At 59.2% G+C, this 16,506-nt stretch overlaps 1 protein-coding gene across 1 annotated transcript in view; it reads left to right on the top strand.

Annotated features, from left to right (window-relative positions):
* The first annotated feature begins 4,239 nt into the window (after window positions 1-4,239).
* Window positions 4,240-16,506, top strand: part of ADAP1 (ArfGAP with dual PH domains 1) — a 53,027-nt gene continuing 40,760 nt past the window's right edge. The window contains exon 1 of the mRNA XM_058711016.1: window positions 4,240-4,450. Within this exon, the coding sequence (XP_058566999.1) occupies window positions 4,369-4,450 (82 nt within the window). The 5' untranslated portion in view covers window positions 4,240-4,368. The remainder of the gene's footprint in view (window positions 4,451-16,506) is intronic.

Here is a 16,506-nt window from a genome sequence, read left to right as displayed (position 1 = left end):
TTGTCCAGGCATCCTGGACCGTCCCCGATGCAAGTGGGCGGGAGGCTGGGGAGGGGAGAGAGCCTGTGGGTCCCCTTGGGTGCAGGCCACAGGGGGAGGTGTGGGTGCCCGCCAGCCGGCTGATGGCTTCCTGACTTGTACGAAGGTGGCTAAAAACAGCAATGTGTAACTGTGTTAGTTCACTCGTGAGACTTTGAACTACAGACATTTGTCCCCCCCAGCTCTGGGGGTGGCCCCCGTGGAGGCCAGGCTCCTCCCGGAGGCTCTGGGGGAGGCAGCTGCTCCAGGACGCTCCCCTTGCCACCCCCCTGACCCCTGATCTCTTCGTCCTTCATCACATGGCACTCTCCCTGGGTGTGTGTCTGTGTCCAAATCCCCCTTTTATAAGGACTCGGCCATTGGATCAGGGCCCACCCCTCATGTGCAAAGTCCCCCTCCCAGATAAGGCCACTTTCACAGTTCAAGGGTACAGGGGCTGGGACTCCAGCATGGCTTTAGGGAGACAATTCAACCCACAGCATAAATCAGCAAATGCGGGACACTGCAAAGGCAATCCTGCAGCCCGGGGTGGGGGGGTGCTGCCCTCCAGGACCCTTCGTTGCGGGGCGACTGTCCCCACCAGGCACCAGAGCGGCCCTCCTGCCCCAGCGCAACCTCGCTGCCTGCCAGGAGGCGCCTCAGCGGGACGCCCTGCTCTTGAGACCCCCTGGGCCACTCTCGCCTCGACCAGCCTCGGTTTCTCCACCCCGTCTGGACCCCTGCCTTCAGTTTTGGGGCTCCGTCTCTGTGGCTGGGCCGGAGGGTCTCTGTCCTCTGCCCGCCAACGCTGTGCATCCTGGGACCCCCGAGCAGCCCAGGGCCTGCTCTCCAGCGAGGTTCTCCATGACCAGGCCCAAGTTTCAGGCCCAGAGCAGTCCAGTGTCTTCCCAGCCCAGCTCACACGTCCGAGCTGCACGCCGGCCAAGCCGGGATTCCCTCAGCTTCCAGCCGCCCCAGCGTCCGCCTGATCAGGACTAGAGACGTCAGGGGTGTGGACAGACACCACACAGCATTCCCGTGCCCCAGAGCCGCTCGCAGCTTGGAGGGGGACTCCACGGACTAGAAAGGTTTCTTGGTAGTCACATCAGTTTGTGCTTTGGAGGTCTTAGAAATCCAGTTGGTAGGATGGAAAGAGCTTGGTGGTAAAAAGACAGGAAACTGTTGAGAGGTGGTTCCCTTTGTATTCTGCTCAAGGGGGAATTAGAACGCAGGGTGCTCTGGGCCTGATCATCTCAAGACTCTGGGCTGGGAGCTGGGTGTTCTGAGGTCCATGGACAAAATCCTGACACTGGGCAGGGGTCATCTTTCCTCATGTGGGGAATTCTGCCCGGGGCCGTCTGGGAGGGCTTCAAGGAGGAGGCGGCGGCAAGGAGCTGTGTGTATCTGCAGGGAAGGGAGCCTGGCAAGGCTCCTGTCACCCGCCTTTGGAAAGTGGGTTCTCTGTCAGTAGAGGCCAAGTGCGAGGCTGAGGGCAGTGTCCATCCCTTCAGAGGGGCCCAGGACCGGCCCCGATCCCTGGAAGCCTGTGTCCATTCCACTCCTTCCTCGGGAGGGCCAGCCCCTGCCAGTGCCGACGTGCCTCCCCGTCCCCTAGCCCAAGGGGCCCGGTCTCACCTTGGCTCTGCCAGCTGGTGAGACGCCGGTGCCCCTGCCGGCCAGCTGTGCGTGGCCTCCCCCGGGGCTGTGGGGATGGGCAGCAGGCAGGCCCAGCCCCCCGGAGCTCCCCGTCTGCTCGGGGTGGCTGAGCGGTCATGGGCGGGCAGGCACTGGCTGTCCAGGCCCCTGCCTGGGCTCAGGAGATGCTTGGGTAACTGGGACTCAGGGACCTTCAGCAGAGCCTTGCAGACCAAGGACAGCGGGAGGGGCAGGCGAGCCACCCACGCCGACCCCTCGCCTCCCACGAGACCCGGGCCGGTTCTGACCCGGCACCGGCCGTGCTGTCACAACCCTCGGCAGCCCGACCGCAGCCAGCAGGAGCCCTTGGGGGGGCCCACCCCCACCCCTTGCCGGGCAGCCCGGGCAGGGGCTGCACATCTCGCTTTTGCCTCCTTTGGGGTCATCCCTCCCCCGGGGACTGTGTCATCACCCCTTCAGTCGGAAGGGGGAAGGGGCGACAGAGAAGGCAGAGGACCCCCCTCCCCACCCAACAGGGTGAGGCCAGCTGCTCAGGCCGTTCCCTCCCATGGAAAGCGCTTGCCCGTCCCTTTCCTGGTCTTCCTCCGAGCCCTTCTGTGCCCCCCCCCCCCCCCCCCCGTCCTTCCATGCTGTTCTCTGTCCCCAGGTGGAACCACGTCCAGGTCCACGGCAGTCGGCCTCTCTGGGCACCTGACCAGCGTGTGTGTCTGTCTCTTTCCCAGTTATCCGTTTACCCCGGTCCTGACTTGTATAAGCCATGTGTGGCTTGGAGCCAGTGACTGAATTGCCCCATGCCTCAGTTTCCCCATAAAATGGGACTTAAATAAGAAAGTATTTATTTAAAAAAAATTTGTTTTATTATGTTTATTTTTGAGAGGCAGAGAGAGACAGAGCATGAATAGGGGAGGGGCAAAGAGAGAGGGAGACACAGAATCTGAAGCAGGCTCCAGGCTCTGAGCCGTCAACCCAGAGCCCGACGCGGGGCTCAAACCCACGAACTGTGAGATCGTGACTTGAGCTGAAGTCGGACATTCAACCGACTGAGCCACCCAGGCGCCCCAATAAGAAAGTATTTCTAGGGGTTCAACCTCATGCCTGGTGCCTGGTACCTGGTCAAAAGCTGTAACTTGCTAACGTCTTCCTTCGGCAACATTCTTGCTTGTGCTGGGGGGTAGGATCTGACCCTGGCACCGGACCCAGAGATGAAAATGCCACCTGTCCTCATTCACAAGGCTCCAGTCCGATGGGGGAGGCAGACGTGTGACCAGTTAAACCTCACAGCACCACGGGATGCCTGGCTGGCTCGGTCGGTGGAGCCTGTAACTCTTCATCTTGGGGTTGTGAGTTCAGGCCCCACGCTGGGTGTGGAGACTGCTGAAAAAAATGATAAACAGCACACAGCCCGACAGGATCTAGAAATGCAGACCAAAGTGGGTTGCCGCGTTCTGTGGAAAAGGTGGCTGAGGCTCCGGGAGCTCCGGGACCCTCTGTTGGCCGGGGTGCGGGGAGCCAGGCCCCAGGGAGCAAGCCAGTGCAGCCTTGACAGAGTGCAAGTTCACAGATTGGCCACGGATTCGAACGCCTTTCCCCTTGTCCCCGAGGGGACTCCCCTTGGACAGTCCCAAAGGTGTCGGTGGTGGACTCCGTGGTGTGGCCTGTGACTCTGAAAGTCTGCAAACAGCCCAGCGGCCCCTCAGCCCACAGCTGGGTGGACATGTGATGGTCCCGCCGAGCCCCGAGCAGGATGCAGCCATTGAACAAGAAGGAAGTGAATCTGTATGTATGGACTTGGGAGATAGGAAGGTTTATTAAGTGAAAATAAATCAACCGACCAAAAACCAAACCAAAACAAATGACAAAAAAAAAAAAAAAAGAAAGAAAGAAAGAAAGGCGGCAGATCAGAAGGACTAGGGACTCCCCTGGTGTTCTCACAGGCCAGGGACCATTCTGGAAGGACGCTAAGGGATTGTTAACAGTGTTTGGGTCAGAATTTCCTGGGGTGGGGGTGGAGAGAAGCTATAATTTTTCGGTCTGATAGTTTCAATTTGCAGTAACAGCAGGTACCATTGCATTCATAACAAGAAAATGGAAAGAATTTGAAAAACTGCAGAGGCAAGCAGACGAGGAGACAAGGGGACACCTTTGTGACCTGTCCCCTCTATCTCCCCTCACCTGCACTCCTGGGTCCCTGGCCTCCTGCCAGAGGGGCTTTATCCCGGGCACGGTGACCGGCAAGGTGACAGGTGTCCTGTCCCTTCTGCGGCCTGAGCGCCCGCTGACGCCGGTGCCCTCTGACCACCTCCTCCCGGGTGGGACGCGGTGCTCGGATGGGCGTGGGCGGCGGGCAGACCTCCAGGCTGGTCCCCACGCGCGCGGGCTGGGGGCCCGGGGCGGGCGCGGAAGGAGGCCGCCCGCCCGCCCGCGCCGCTGGGGGCCGCCCGCGGGCCGCGCCGGCCAGAGCAGAGCGCGCCGTGCGCCCCGGGCCCCGCGCCGGCACACGCTCGGCGGCCGCGGCGGCGACACGAGCGGCGGCGGAGCCGGGCCGGGCGGCAGGAATGCGGAACCGGCGCGCGGGCTGAGGCCGCCCAGGATGGCGCAGGGCCGCGGGCGGCGGGCGGCCTGCGTGGGGCGCTAGCGCGGCGGGCGCACGCTCCGGGCCCGGCCCCGGCATCGCGGGCGGGCGGCATCGCGGCCATGGCCAAGGAGCGGCGAAGGGCGGTCCTGGAGCTGCTGCAGCGGCCGGGGAACGCGCGCTGCGCCGACTGCGGCGCCCCGGGTAGGTGCGGGCCGGGCGGGTGCGCCCCGGGGTGGCTGCGGGGCCCCGGCGGGTGCGGGGCCGGGGTGGGTGCGGGGCAGGAGCCCGGGCGGGTGCGGGGCCGGGGCCGGGGCCGGGGAGGGTGCGGGGCCGGGATGGGTGCGGCCCGGGGTGGGGGCCGGCCTGGATGCCGGCCCCGGGCGTGGGGGGTGGGGGGGTGGGCAGGAGGGCTGCTTGCGGCGCCTGCGTGGCTGGGGGGCGCGGGCCCGGAGTGCACCTGCACGGAGCCGGACGTCGCCTCCCAGCGGCCCCGGGCCTGAGGCTGTGTCGTCTCCCTCCACCCCCTCCCCCCGCCCCAGGCTGCGTGTCTCGCTGTCACCCGCGGACCTCCGCCGCCCCAGACCTCCGCCGCCGCGTTGCGAAACCTCGGCTCCGCAGAGAAAGAGGAAATCGCGCGGGCGAGCGGCTGCAGGGAGGGAAAGGGCCAGGCGGCCCCGCGGGCTTCTGTGCGTGGGTGTGTGTGTGGGGGGGGGGGGGGTCCACCTGGCTCCCCGCCACCTAGAGGTGACGTCATGGCCCCCACCTCGAGCCACCCTTTCGCCGGGGGATCAGGGGGCAGGGGAGCAAGGACCGGCTGGGTCCCCCTGAAGCTGGTGGGGTGGGAAAGGGCTCCCCCCTCTCCCCGCGCTGGTGCCCGGCTGCGCTGGGCAGGCGGCCAGTCCAGGTGGCGCTCGGGGGAGGGGGCAGGTGCGGCCTGTAATGAGCTCGCAGTCCATCCACCTGCGCGGATCCTCCCCGCCGCCCGCATCTCCTGGACTTTGCTCCTGGGTGGCCCCTGCTCTGGGGTGATTTCCAAGGTGCCAGAGTCCTGAGTAGTTTCCCCTCCCTTCCTGGGGCTAATTGTCCTGGGATTGACAGGGAACAGACAGGCTGTGCCCTCAGGCCATCGGCACCTGCTTCTGAGCCCAGGGCAGCAGCCCCTGGGCCTCGCTGAAGGTGGGGGTGGGGCAGGAACAGCCCCTAGAGGCTCACCTGCTCCCCGCCTCCGTGGAGGGTGACCCCCCTCAGGCGCTGTCCCCCAGGCACTCCAGGGGGACACTGGACGCTCTGCTGGGGGCTTCTAGCCTGAGCTCCTCAGAACAAAGCTAGCGCCCCATGGGGAGGCTAAAGGCCTGCATTCGTCCTGAGACACCAGTCTGAGACGTGCGTCCTGGGCACTCCCAAAGGGACCCGGTCCCCGGCTCCCCTCTGTCGCCCACCCGCTAGGCCGGGAGGCGTCTCTGGCAGCCCCAGGTCCTGGGAATCTGCTGGTCAGCGGCAGTGTTGGAGCCTGAGTGCCCCAGAGGGGAGGCAGCGACAGGCCTTTCCAGAAGCCGAGCAGCCTGAGGTGGCCGTTCTCCCGGCCCCCTGAGCTCGGGAGCCGCAGGGCCCACCCTGGTGGTGCGGTGGGGGCAGCACTGGCATAGCTACTGTGCCCTGCCCCCGCCAGCTGGGCTGGTTCACCCCACGCTCTCCCTCCCTCTTCCAGACCCGTATTTCCACTTGTTCAGGAAAGCTGGCCTTGCCGGGGAGAGGGCAGCTGAGAAAGGGCAGCCAGGATGTTCTCAGACGTGGGCTGGGGGCCGGGCTGGGGGGGGTCGGGCCCCGTCCTTCCTGGTCACAGTGCTTGGAAGCAGTTTCTTTGGACCCAGAGCCTCCCCCCCCCCCCACCGGCTACCTCCGGGGCCCCCAGCCTGTAGGTGGGAGAGGGGGCTTCCTTGGCCTGTTGGGCCCTGCGGGGGGGCCCCTCCCCTCCAGTGGGCACTGCCTTGCCCCGCCCACCCGCTCAGCTGGCATCCGCCGCCTCGAGGCAGGCACGCGGGGCTCTGGAGTGGTGGGTTCTTGCAAGCCCAGCTCTCCTTGGCACTGGGCCAAGCCTCTCATCTTCCAGAATCGACCCACAAATCGGTCCACGACACCGGCATTTTGCCTGATCTGTCGGGCAGCCTTGTGGAGCCCGTTTCACAGCTGGGGAAACTGAGGCCTTGGAAACTTGAGCCGCCTCGGGGGACATGGTGCTTCAAAGGCAGAGCAGGTCTCCTGATGCTGTAGCCCTGCCCCCCGCTCTCCTGGCCTCCCCCCTGCTCCAGGGGTGTGTGGAGGGGTGAGGCCTGCTACCCTGCCTCCTCCCTCGTGATCCCCATAGAATGCTCGCCTACAGTCCCTGCTGCTTGGATGAAGCCGCCTAGTCTGTCCAGGTTCTGAGCCACCGTGGGGTGCTGCCGCGGCCCAGATGGGCGACTGGGGGCCACTCTGTGGTGACACGGACCGGCTCGTGGTTGTCCTGACCACAGCCAGGAGCAGGGCATCGCCAGGGCAAGGGTCCCCGAGGCCTGGGCCCTAGAGAGCAGGACATCAGGGCGGGCCTGGGCCGCCTCCAACACCTGGCCCGGTGGGGGTGGGGGGCCTTGCGGTGGATTTGGGCAGACCTGGCCGGCTGGTCGTGTGAGGGCTCCTGGGAGGGGGCAGTCCCTGCAGCCCCCACAGGACCTGCTCCCAGACCCTCCCTCCCTGTTACCTGCCCCAGCAGCCGCCCCCCCCCCCCCCACCCCCCACCTTTGAACATGGGACCCGGCTGACAGCCTCCAGAGAAGCGTTTCTCGTGACGGGCCTGGGGGAGTAAGTGTGTTTGCATCCGTTTCTCGGCAAGGCCCGGGTGGGGGCCCCATCTGGAGGGGTGGGGCGGCCCGCACATCCTCCAAGCTGCCTGCCTAGTCGGGACAAGTCCTGACCTCGGGTCCGGTGCCCTGGAGGGACTTGGGGTTCTCAGCTGTTCAACTGGCTTTGGGCGTGGGCCATCATTCTGCGGTACTCTGATGAGCAGAGACTCCTGAGGCACCAGGTAAAACCAATTCTGGCTTGAGCGGGCGGCTCAGCGAGCGGGGGTCTCTGTGCCGGGCCAGACAGCGGATGTTCTGGGCTGCCCCACGCACGTTTTCCAGAGCCAGGACCCAGAGGGTCTGGGCGTGACTGACCTGGGGGTCCTCGCGGCTCAGCCGGGACCCGGCGTGTGCCCGCACGGCCTCTCAGGTGACCTCAGCACGAGCCCCTCCCGCAGCCCTGCCAGGCCTCGAGGGAGAGGCGAGTCTTCCAAAATCGGAATCGCCGTGAGCCAGGACAGAAGCAGCTTGGCGGGGAGGAATTTCCGGGATGTGGCCTAGTTTGGGAGAGGGTCCCCTGGGTGGGCGCGTGGTTGGCGGAGGGCTGCTGAGGAGTGGGCCGGGCAGCCCCACCTGAGTCTTGGGTTAGCCAACATGGTGTTGTTGTGGTAAAACACGGATAACATAAGAGCTACCATTGCAACCATTGTAAGTATGCAGTTCGGCGACAGGAGGTACTGCTCGTTATCATGCAGCTGTCCCCACTGTCCGTCTCCCGAGCTCTGTTCATCCTGTCACTCTGAAACACGGACCCCCGCCCGCTCCTCCAGCGCCGACCCCACCGTCTACCCTTGTCCGGGAGTCTGACCACCCCGGGACCGTGTGTGAGCGGGTCCCGGTGCGTGTCCCCCCGTGTTGTAAGTCTGATGACCCCGGGACCGTGTGGGAGCAGGGTCACGCGGTGTTTGTCTTGGGCTGGCTTATTCCACTCAGCCTCAGGTCCTCCGTCATCCACCTTATGGGACCACGTTCTGCTCTTGTGTGGATGGGCCACGCTTTGTCCCGTCATCCACCCGTGGACACCTAGGTGACTTCCACCTCTTGGCTGCCATGAACGTGGGTGGGTGGGTCTCTGAGTCCTGCTTTCAAGTCCGGGGGGTGGAGACGGAGGAGGGGATCGCTGGGTCACGTGAGGACCCTGTGTGACTGGCTAGGGGAACCTGCAGGCTGTTTTCCATACCTGGTTCTGTGCCGAGGCCACAGGCCAGCGGTCCGGTGTGTGTGTGTGTGGGGGGGTGCTGCTGGCAAGGAGTGGTTGCTCAGGACGCAGCCACCGCCCTCACCTGTTCCCCAGACTGCACCCGCTCCCCACGTGCGAGGCACAGCCGCGGTGCCTGTCCTGCCGGGGGAGATGCACGTGGCCAAGATGGCCCCCGAGCCGACACAGGGCTTCTGGGTTGACCAGAAGGGGCCCGGGCTGGCTTCTCCCTCCACACGGGTCTGTGAGCTGTGCCCGCGTTCCAGCTGCATGTGGGGCGGGGGATGGGGTGAGGGCGACCTTGTCCCTGGTACCCTCCTGGTTTGCTGCTAGCTTTGGGCTGTGTTTGCTAAGCCCTGGTCTGCACCAGGTGCCCCCCTGCAGGCATGTCCCCTGTTCACTTACTCCCCATGCCTGTGAGCTGGCTGCACGGTCCCAGCTCGCCCAGGCCCCCAGTACCCACCCCAGGCCCCTGCCTGGCCAGGCCCAGGGGTGCAGGGGGAGGGTGTGGGCTTTCTCGTCTGTTGCTCTCCATCAGGCCCAGGACAGTGGCTGGGACAGGCTTTTCTCCCCCTTCTTTCTTTTAAAAAAAAAATTTTTTTTTAAAAACATTTATTCATCTTTGAGAGACTAAAGGAAACAGTGCAAGCAGGGGAGGGTCAGAGAGAGAGGGAGACACAGAATCCGAAGCAGCCTCCGGGCTCCGAACTGTCAGCACAGAGCCGGACGCGGGGCTCGAACCCACGAACCGTGAGACCGTGACCTGAGCCGAAGTCAGACGTTTAACCGACTGAGCCCCCCAGGCACCCCTTTCCTTTTATGGTTTTAAAATAGGGGCGCCTGGGTGGTTCAGTCCGTTAAACGTCTGACTCTTGATTTCGGCTCAGGTCATGATCCCAGGGTCGTGGGTTCGAGCCCCACATCGGGCTCTGTGCTGGCAGCTCGGAGCCTGGAGCCTGTTTCGGATTCTGTGTCTCCCTCTCTCTCTTCCCACCCACCCCCCCCACCCCCGCTCACGTTCTGTCTCTGAAAAATGAATAAACGTTAAAAAACATTTACAAAAATCCTTTAAAGCTGAGATGTGAGTCCCACACAGCATTCGATTAGGGTCAGGGGTACAACATACCGATCCGATATCGTGTGTGTTGCCATAGGCCCCCCCACAGTAGTTAGCGTCCGTCGCCACACAGTTACAGCTTTTGCTCGTGTGGAGACCTTTCAAGATCTACTCTCTTAGCAACTTGCACCTATACAATCCGGTGTCATTAACCACAGTCCCCACGCTGTCCCTTACATCCCCGGGTCTTACTGTCTTACACCTGGAAGCTTGTGTGTCTGGACCCCCTTCACCCGTTTCACCTGCCCCACCGGGAGCCACCGATCTGGCCTCTGTATCTATGACTTCAGGGGATTTTTCTTAGATTTCACGGGTAGTAGTTGTCTTTCTCTGTATGCCTTACTTCACTAGCCACGCCCTCAAGGTCCATCCATGTTGTCGCAAATGGCAGGGTTTTCTTTTTTTTTTTTTTATGGCCGAATAATGTGTATGTGAACGCATTTTCTGTGTCTTCTCGTCCACCAGCGGAAACTTACCTGCCTCCGCGTCTTGTCCCTCGTGAATTATGCTGCAGTGAACGCGGGGGTGCAGATGCCGTTCTGAGTTAGTGCTTTTGTTTCCTTTGGGTAAATACCCAGAAGTGGAGTTGCTGGATGTTACAGTACTCCTATTTTTAATTTTTGAGGAACCTCCATAGTGTCTCCCACAGTGTCTGCACCAGTCTGCATTCCCACCAGCGGTGCAAGGCTTCCCTTTTCTGCACATCCTCACTGACACTTGTTCCTTCTCGTCTTTTGGACGGTGGCCATTCTGACAGGTGCAAGGTGGCATCTCACTGTGGTCCTGACTTGCATTTCCCTGATGATGAGTGATTTGAAAAAAAAAATTTTTTTAATGTTTATTTATTTTTGAGAGAGAGATAGAATGCAAGTGGGGGAGGGGCAGAGAGAGAGGGAGACACAGAATCCGAAGCCGCTCTAGGCTCCGAGCTGTCCGCACAGAGGCCGACACGGGGCTCCAACCCACCAACCGTGAGACTGTGACCTGAGCCGAAGTCAGACGCTTAACCGACGAGCCCCCCCAGGCGCCCCAATGCTGAGTGATGGCGAGCACCTTTTCCTGTGCCTGTTGGCCATCTGGGTGCCTTCGCTGGAGAAATGTCCAGTTTTTACTTGGATTCTTTGGGGTTTTTGTTGTTTTGTTTTGCTGTCGAGTTGTATGAGTTCTTTATATATTTTGGACATTAGCCCCCATCCGAGATCTGATTTGAAAATATTCTCTCCATTCCACGGGTTGTCTTTTCATTTTGTGGATGGTTTCCTGTGCCGGGCAGAAGTTTTGCAGGTGGATGGTGTCCCACTGCTTTCTCAGAATTGCTTGGCTATTTGGGGTCTTGTGTGATTCCATACAAATTTTGGGACTGTATGCTCTATTTCTGTGAAAAATGCCATTGGAATTTTGATAGGGATTGCACTGAATAGTAGATTGTTTTGGGTACTGTGGACATTCTGACAATATTAATTCTGCCTGTCACGGGCACAAACTCTCTTTCCATTTATTTGTGTTGTCTTCAGTTTATTTCTTTAAGATTAAAAAACTTTTTTTCATGTTTATTTATTTTTGAGAAAGAGACAGAGTGTGAGTAGTGGAGGGGCAGAGAGAGAGACAGACACAGAATCCAACGTAGGCTCCAGGCTCCCAGCTGTCAGCACAGAGCCCGACGCGGGACTCGAACCCACGAACCGCGAGATCGTGACCTGAGCCGAAGTGGGACGCTCAACCGACTGAGCCACCCAGGCGCCCCTAAGATTGTTTTTTTTGTTTTTTTTTTTGATGTTTATTTATTTTTGTGACAGAGAGTGTGAGTCGGGGAGGGGCAGAGAGGGAGAAACAGAAAATCCCAAGCAGGATCCATGCGGCAGCACAGAGCCTGACACGGGGTTTGAACTCACGAGTCGTGAGATCATGACCTGAGGCGAAGCTAGGAGTCGGATGCTTCACCGACTGAGCCCCCAGGCACCGCTTTCTCTCGGGTTTTACAGTGTTCAGTGTACGGGTCTTTCGCCTCCTTGATGAAGTTTGTTCTTCGGGGTTTTATTTGATGCACTTGTCAGGGGGATTGTTTTCTTAATTTCTCTCTCCGATGCTCTGTTATTAGTGTGTAGAAGCCGATTTCTGGACAGTGATTTTGTGTCCTGCAGTTTCACTGAATTCATTTACCAGCTCCAGCGGCTGTGTGTGTGTGTGTGTGTGTGTGTGTGTGTGTGTGTAGCTTTAAGGTCCTCTCTCCATGATGTGTCATCTACAAACAGTGACAGTTCCGCTTCTTGTCGGCTGAGCTGCTGTCTGTATGTCCGTCTCGCCTGGTTGCTCTGGCCGGGACACCCAGGACTCTGTGGGACAAAAGTGGAGACGCTGGGCTTCCTCGTCTGATTCCCGATTTTCCAGGAGAAGCTCTCAGCATCCCCCTGTTGGGCGTGATATGAGCTCTGAGTTGTCACCTGCGGCCTCTAGCGTGTCTAAAGCACGTCCCCTCCGTCCCTGCTTGGTTGAGGGTGGTTATCAAAACAGATTGTGGATTTTGTCAAACGCTTTTGCTGCATCCATTGGAATCATCATACGATTTTAATCTTGCACTTCATGGATGCAGTGTGTCACATTAATTGATTTGCAGATGTCAAGTTGATTTTTTTTTAAGGCGATACAAGTTTATTGAACACGCCAGCAGTGGACGGGACAGCAAAGGGGAGACTGACTGCTCGAATCGATTTCTTTTTCTCTTTAAGTTTTTTTTTTTAATGTTTTTTTATTTATTTTTGAGACAGAGAGAGACAGAGCATGAACGGGGGAGGGGCAGAGAGAGAGGGAGACACAGAATCGGAAGCAGGCTCCAGGCTCTGAGCCGTCAGCCCAGAGCCCGACGCGGGGCTCGAACTCACGGACCGCGAGATCGTGACCTGAGCTGAAGTCGGACGCTTAACTGACTGAGCCACCCAGGTGCCCCTCGAATCGATTTCTTGATCCAAACCCGCATCCCTGGAGTAAATCCCACTCTTTTGGGGCATGTGACCCTCTCAGTGCGTTGTTGAGTTCAGTCTGCAGATACATTACCGAGGGCTTTTGTATCTGTGTTCATCAGGGATATCGGCCTATGATTTTCTTTTCTTGGGCCGTCCTTGTCTGGTTTTGGCCTCAGGGTGGTGCTGGCCTCATCAGGTGAGTTTGGAAGTGTTCTCCCCTCTTCTCCGTTTTGGTATGGATCGATGTTACTTCTTCTTCAAATGCCGGTAGAATCCACCAGCCAGACCACCTTTCGCTGGAAGGTCTTCGATTACAGATTCAGTCTCCTTGCTGGTCATCGGGTCGGTTCGGATTTTCTACATTTTCACAACTCCGTCTTGGTAGGGTGTACGTTCCCGGGGATGTTTTAGTTTCCTGCTGGCGTGCAGTCGTTCCTAATAGTCTCTTGTGATCCCCAGTGTGTCTGTGGTGTCAGTGGCACGACTCCTCTTCGTTTCCGATCTCATCTGAGTCCTCTCGCTGCCCCTCTGTGTTTCTTGTTGAGTCTGGCTAAAGGTTTGCAAGTTGTGCTTGTATTTCCCCCAAAGTGGCTGTACGTTTCATTGATCTTTCTATTGTCTTTCTCATCTCTGTTTCATTCATTTCCACTCTGCTCTTTGTTATTTCTTTCCTTGTGCTAACTTCGGGCTTCTTTGGTTCTTCTTTTTCTGGTTCCTTGAGGTGTGGAGTTAGGTGGTTTATGAAAGATCTCTCTTGTTCCTTTTTTAAAAAAAATGTCAATGTTAGTTTATTTTTGAGAGAGAGACAGTGTGAGCAGGGTTGGGGCAGACAGAGAGGGAGACACAGAATCGGAAGCAGGCTCCAGGCTCTGAGCCGTCAGCACAGAGCCCCACGCGGGGCTTGAGCCCCCAAACCGTGAGATCATGACCTGAGCTGAAGTCGGACGTTTAACCGGCTGAGCCACTCAGCTGCCCTGTTTTTATGTCTGCTTTGATTATGGTGGCTTTGTATTACTTTCTGAAATCATGAGGTGTGAATCCTCCAATTTGGTTGTCCTTTTTCAAGATTGTTTTTGCTATTCAGGGTCCCTTGAAATGCCATATGAATTTTAGGATGGGTTTTCATTTCTGCAAAATATGTCATTCAGAATTTGATAGGGATTGGGTGGAGTCTGTACATTTGCTTTGGGTCATATGGAATTTTGACAGTTTCTTTTTTTTTTATTTTTTTAAAATGTTTTTATTTATCTTTGAGACAGAGAGAGACAGAGCAAGAACAGGGGAGGGGCAGAGAGAGAGGGAGACACAGAATCGGAAACAGGCTCCATCCAGTCTGAGCTGTCAGCACAGAGCCCGACGCGGGGCTCGAACTCACAGACTGTGAGATCTTGACTGGAGCTGAAGTCGGACGCGTAACCGACTGAGCCACCCAGGCGCCCCTGGAATTTTGACAGTTTCAAGTCTTCTCGTCCATGACATGGAATGTGTTTCCATGTATTTACATCTCTCATTTCTTCACACAATGTTTTATAATTATCATCCTGCAAGTTTTTTATCTGCTTGGTTATTTCTTAGGTATTATATTGTTTTCGATGCTGTTGTAAGTTACTTTCAGATCGCTTATTGGGTGTAAAAATGCAGCCCACTGGGGCGCCTGGCTGGCTCACTTGGGTGACATCAGACTTTGGCTCAGGTCATGATCTCACGTTTCCTGAATTTGAGCCCTGCCTCGGGCTCACTGCTGTCAGAGTGGAGCCCGCTTCGGATCCTGTGTCCCCCCGCCCCATCTCTGCCCCTCCTCAGCTGGTTCTCTCTGTTTCTCTCTCAAAAATGAATAAACACGTAAAGAAAAATTAAAAAAAAATTAGGGGCACCTGTCTGCACTGCCTCTGCCCCACTTGTGCTCTCTCTCAAATAAAGTAAAAATTTTTTAATTAAAAAAATAATAAATGAAAATAAACATGCAACGGATCTCCATGTGCTGACTTTGTATCCCGCTCCTTTGCTGAATTCACTTGCTCCGACGGCTGTTTCGTGCAGCCCTTGGGGTTTTCTGTGTGGCAGGACCACGTCCTACGCAAACACGGTTTTGCTGCTCCCTTTGCGCCGTGGGTGCCTTTTCCTTCTCTCTCTCCCTGCTTGCTCTGGCTGGAATTTCCAGTTCGGTGTGGAATGGAGGTGGCGAGGGCCTTCTCGCCTGTCCGCTCCTCGAGGAGGAGCTCTCAGTGTCTCGCCCCTGCGCATGACGTCCCCCGTGGGCTCTCCAGAGACGGCGGGGACCGTGTGGAGGTGGCTCCTCCCGTTCCCGGTTGGTTGAGTGCCGTGATGACCGCGTGGGGCCGGCCAGGGGCCGGCCAGGGGCCGATCCCGCGTCCGTGGAGGTGGACGATCGCGTGGGTCTTTCCCCCTCTGCCCAGGGGCCGCGCCCCCCTGCCGGCCTGTCGTGGGGAGCTCTCCTCGCGGTGCAGGCGCGAGGCCCCTCGGGGCGCGTCGTCCGTGCGTGCGCTGTCGTGGTCTGTTTGCATCAGCGCTCACGAGGGGTGGCGGTCCCCGATCTCCTCCCGGCGCCTTGGGCTTTGGTATGGGGGCTATGCCGGCCGCCTGGAAGGAGTTGGGACGCGCTCCCTCTTCCTCAGCGTTTCTGGAGAAGTCTGAGTAGGACCGGCGTGGGGTGTCCTTGAAGCGTTCGGCGGGACTCGCCGGTGAGGCCGTTGGGACCGGGACTTTGCTCTGTTCGGGGGGGGGGGGGGGTGGTTCCCGAGGGGGGCTCCCGACTCGTTTACCAGCCCGTGTACACCGTGCATTTCTTCACGGGTTCGTCTTGGCGGCCTTTCCCCTTCCAGGGATTTATCCACTTCATCTTGGTTCCCCCGTCGTCGGCGACCTTGTTCACAGCGCTGTCTCCTGGACCCTTTGATTTCTGGTGGCAGCGTCCCCGCTTTTGAGTCTGATTTTAGTGGCCCGAGTGTGTTTCTTAGTCCGTCCGGCTCAAGGCTCGCCAACTGCCGTTCTTGTCGAAGAGCCGGCTCTTGTCGGTTTCGCTGACTTTCTCTCCTGCGTTTCTACTCCCTCCGTCATCAAGCTCGCTCCAGTCTCCCCTCCCTCGGGCCGGCCTTGGGTCTGGCTTGTTCTTCTTTGTCGGCCTCCGTCCGTTGTCCGTTAGGCCGCGGACCGGACCCCTTCCTTGCGCTTTAACGGCAGCGTTTGCGGCGCCAGACCCGCCTTTGGCACGCTTGGCTGCATCCCGTGTTTTGTGGTGTTTCGCCTTCCCCCGTCTCGAAGTGTCTGCTCACCTCCCTTGCGGCTTCTTCTTTGGTCCACTGGTCGTCTCGTAAAAGTGTGTGGCTTCCACGAAGTGGTGAACGTTCCGCTTTTCCTTGTGTTGACTTCTAACTGCATCCGCCCTGTCGCGGCCAGAGAGGACACCTCGTAGGAGACCGACAGGCGGCCTCACGTGGGGTCGGTCCCGTGCCGCGTCCCGTGGGCACCAGGCCAGAACGCGTCCCGGTCGGCCGGCGCGTGTGGTTGGATCTGGCCGTTTGTGTGAAGTCCTCGTTTCCCGTGTCGGACTTTGCCGTCCGTTACCGCGAGCGCGGTATCGAGCCCCCCCCCCGTCTGCTATTCGAGGCTGTTTCTCCCTTCACCTCCGCCGGGTTTTGCTTCGTATGTCGTGACGGTGCGGCACGAGGTGTGAGTGTGTGTCACGTCTTCTGGCCACACCGAGGACTTATTAACGTGCAACGTCCTTCTTTGTCCCTTGGGACCTTGCTCTGACTTCGAGTCTGTTTGGTGTCCGCGAGACGCTCCAGCCTCCTGGCGGCTGTGTGCACGAATCTCCTTTCCCGCCTTTGACCGCCACCCTGCTGTGTCTCCACCTCGGCCGAGCCTCCCGCAGGCGGCACGTGGCTGGACCACGGGCTGTCGTCCAGCCCGCCGTTCCCTGTCTGTGGATCCGAGAGCTTCCCGCGTTCACCTTTCCCGTGGATAAGGACGGCCTGCCGTCTGGCTCGCGCTCGTCCCGTTGTGCGTGGCCTATGGCTTTGCTGTCCCTCACTTCCCGCGTCCCTGTCCTCTCTCGCGTTGAGCTTCTGTAGTCGAGTGTT

Source organism: Neofelis nebulosa, chromosome 18, assembly GCF_028018385.1.
Source record: "Neofelis nebulosa isolate mNeoNeb1 chromosome 18, mNeoNeb1.pri, whole genome shotgun sequence".
Lineage (NCBI taxonomy): Eukaryota > Metazoa > Chordata > Mammalia > Carnivora > Felidae > Neofelis > Neofelis nebulosa.
Note: the sequence above shows the minus strand (reverse complement) of the source record. Positions and strands in the feature narration are given on the sequence as shown.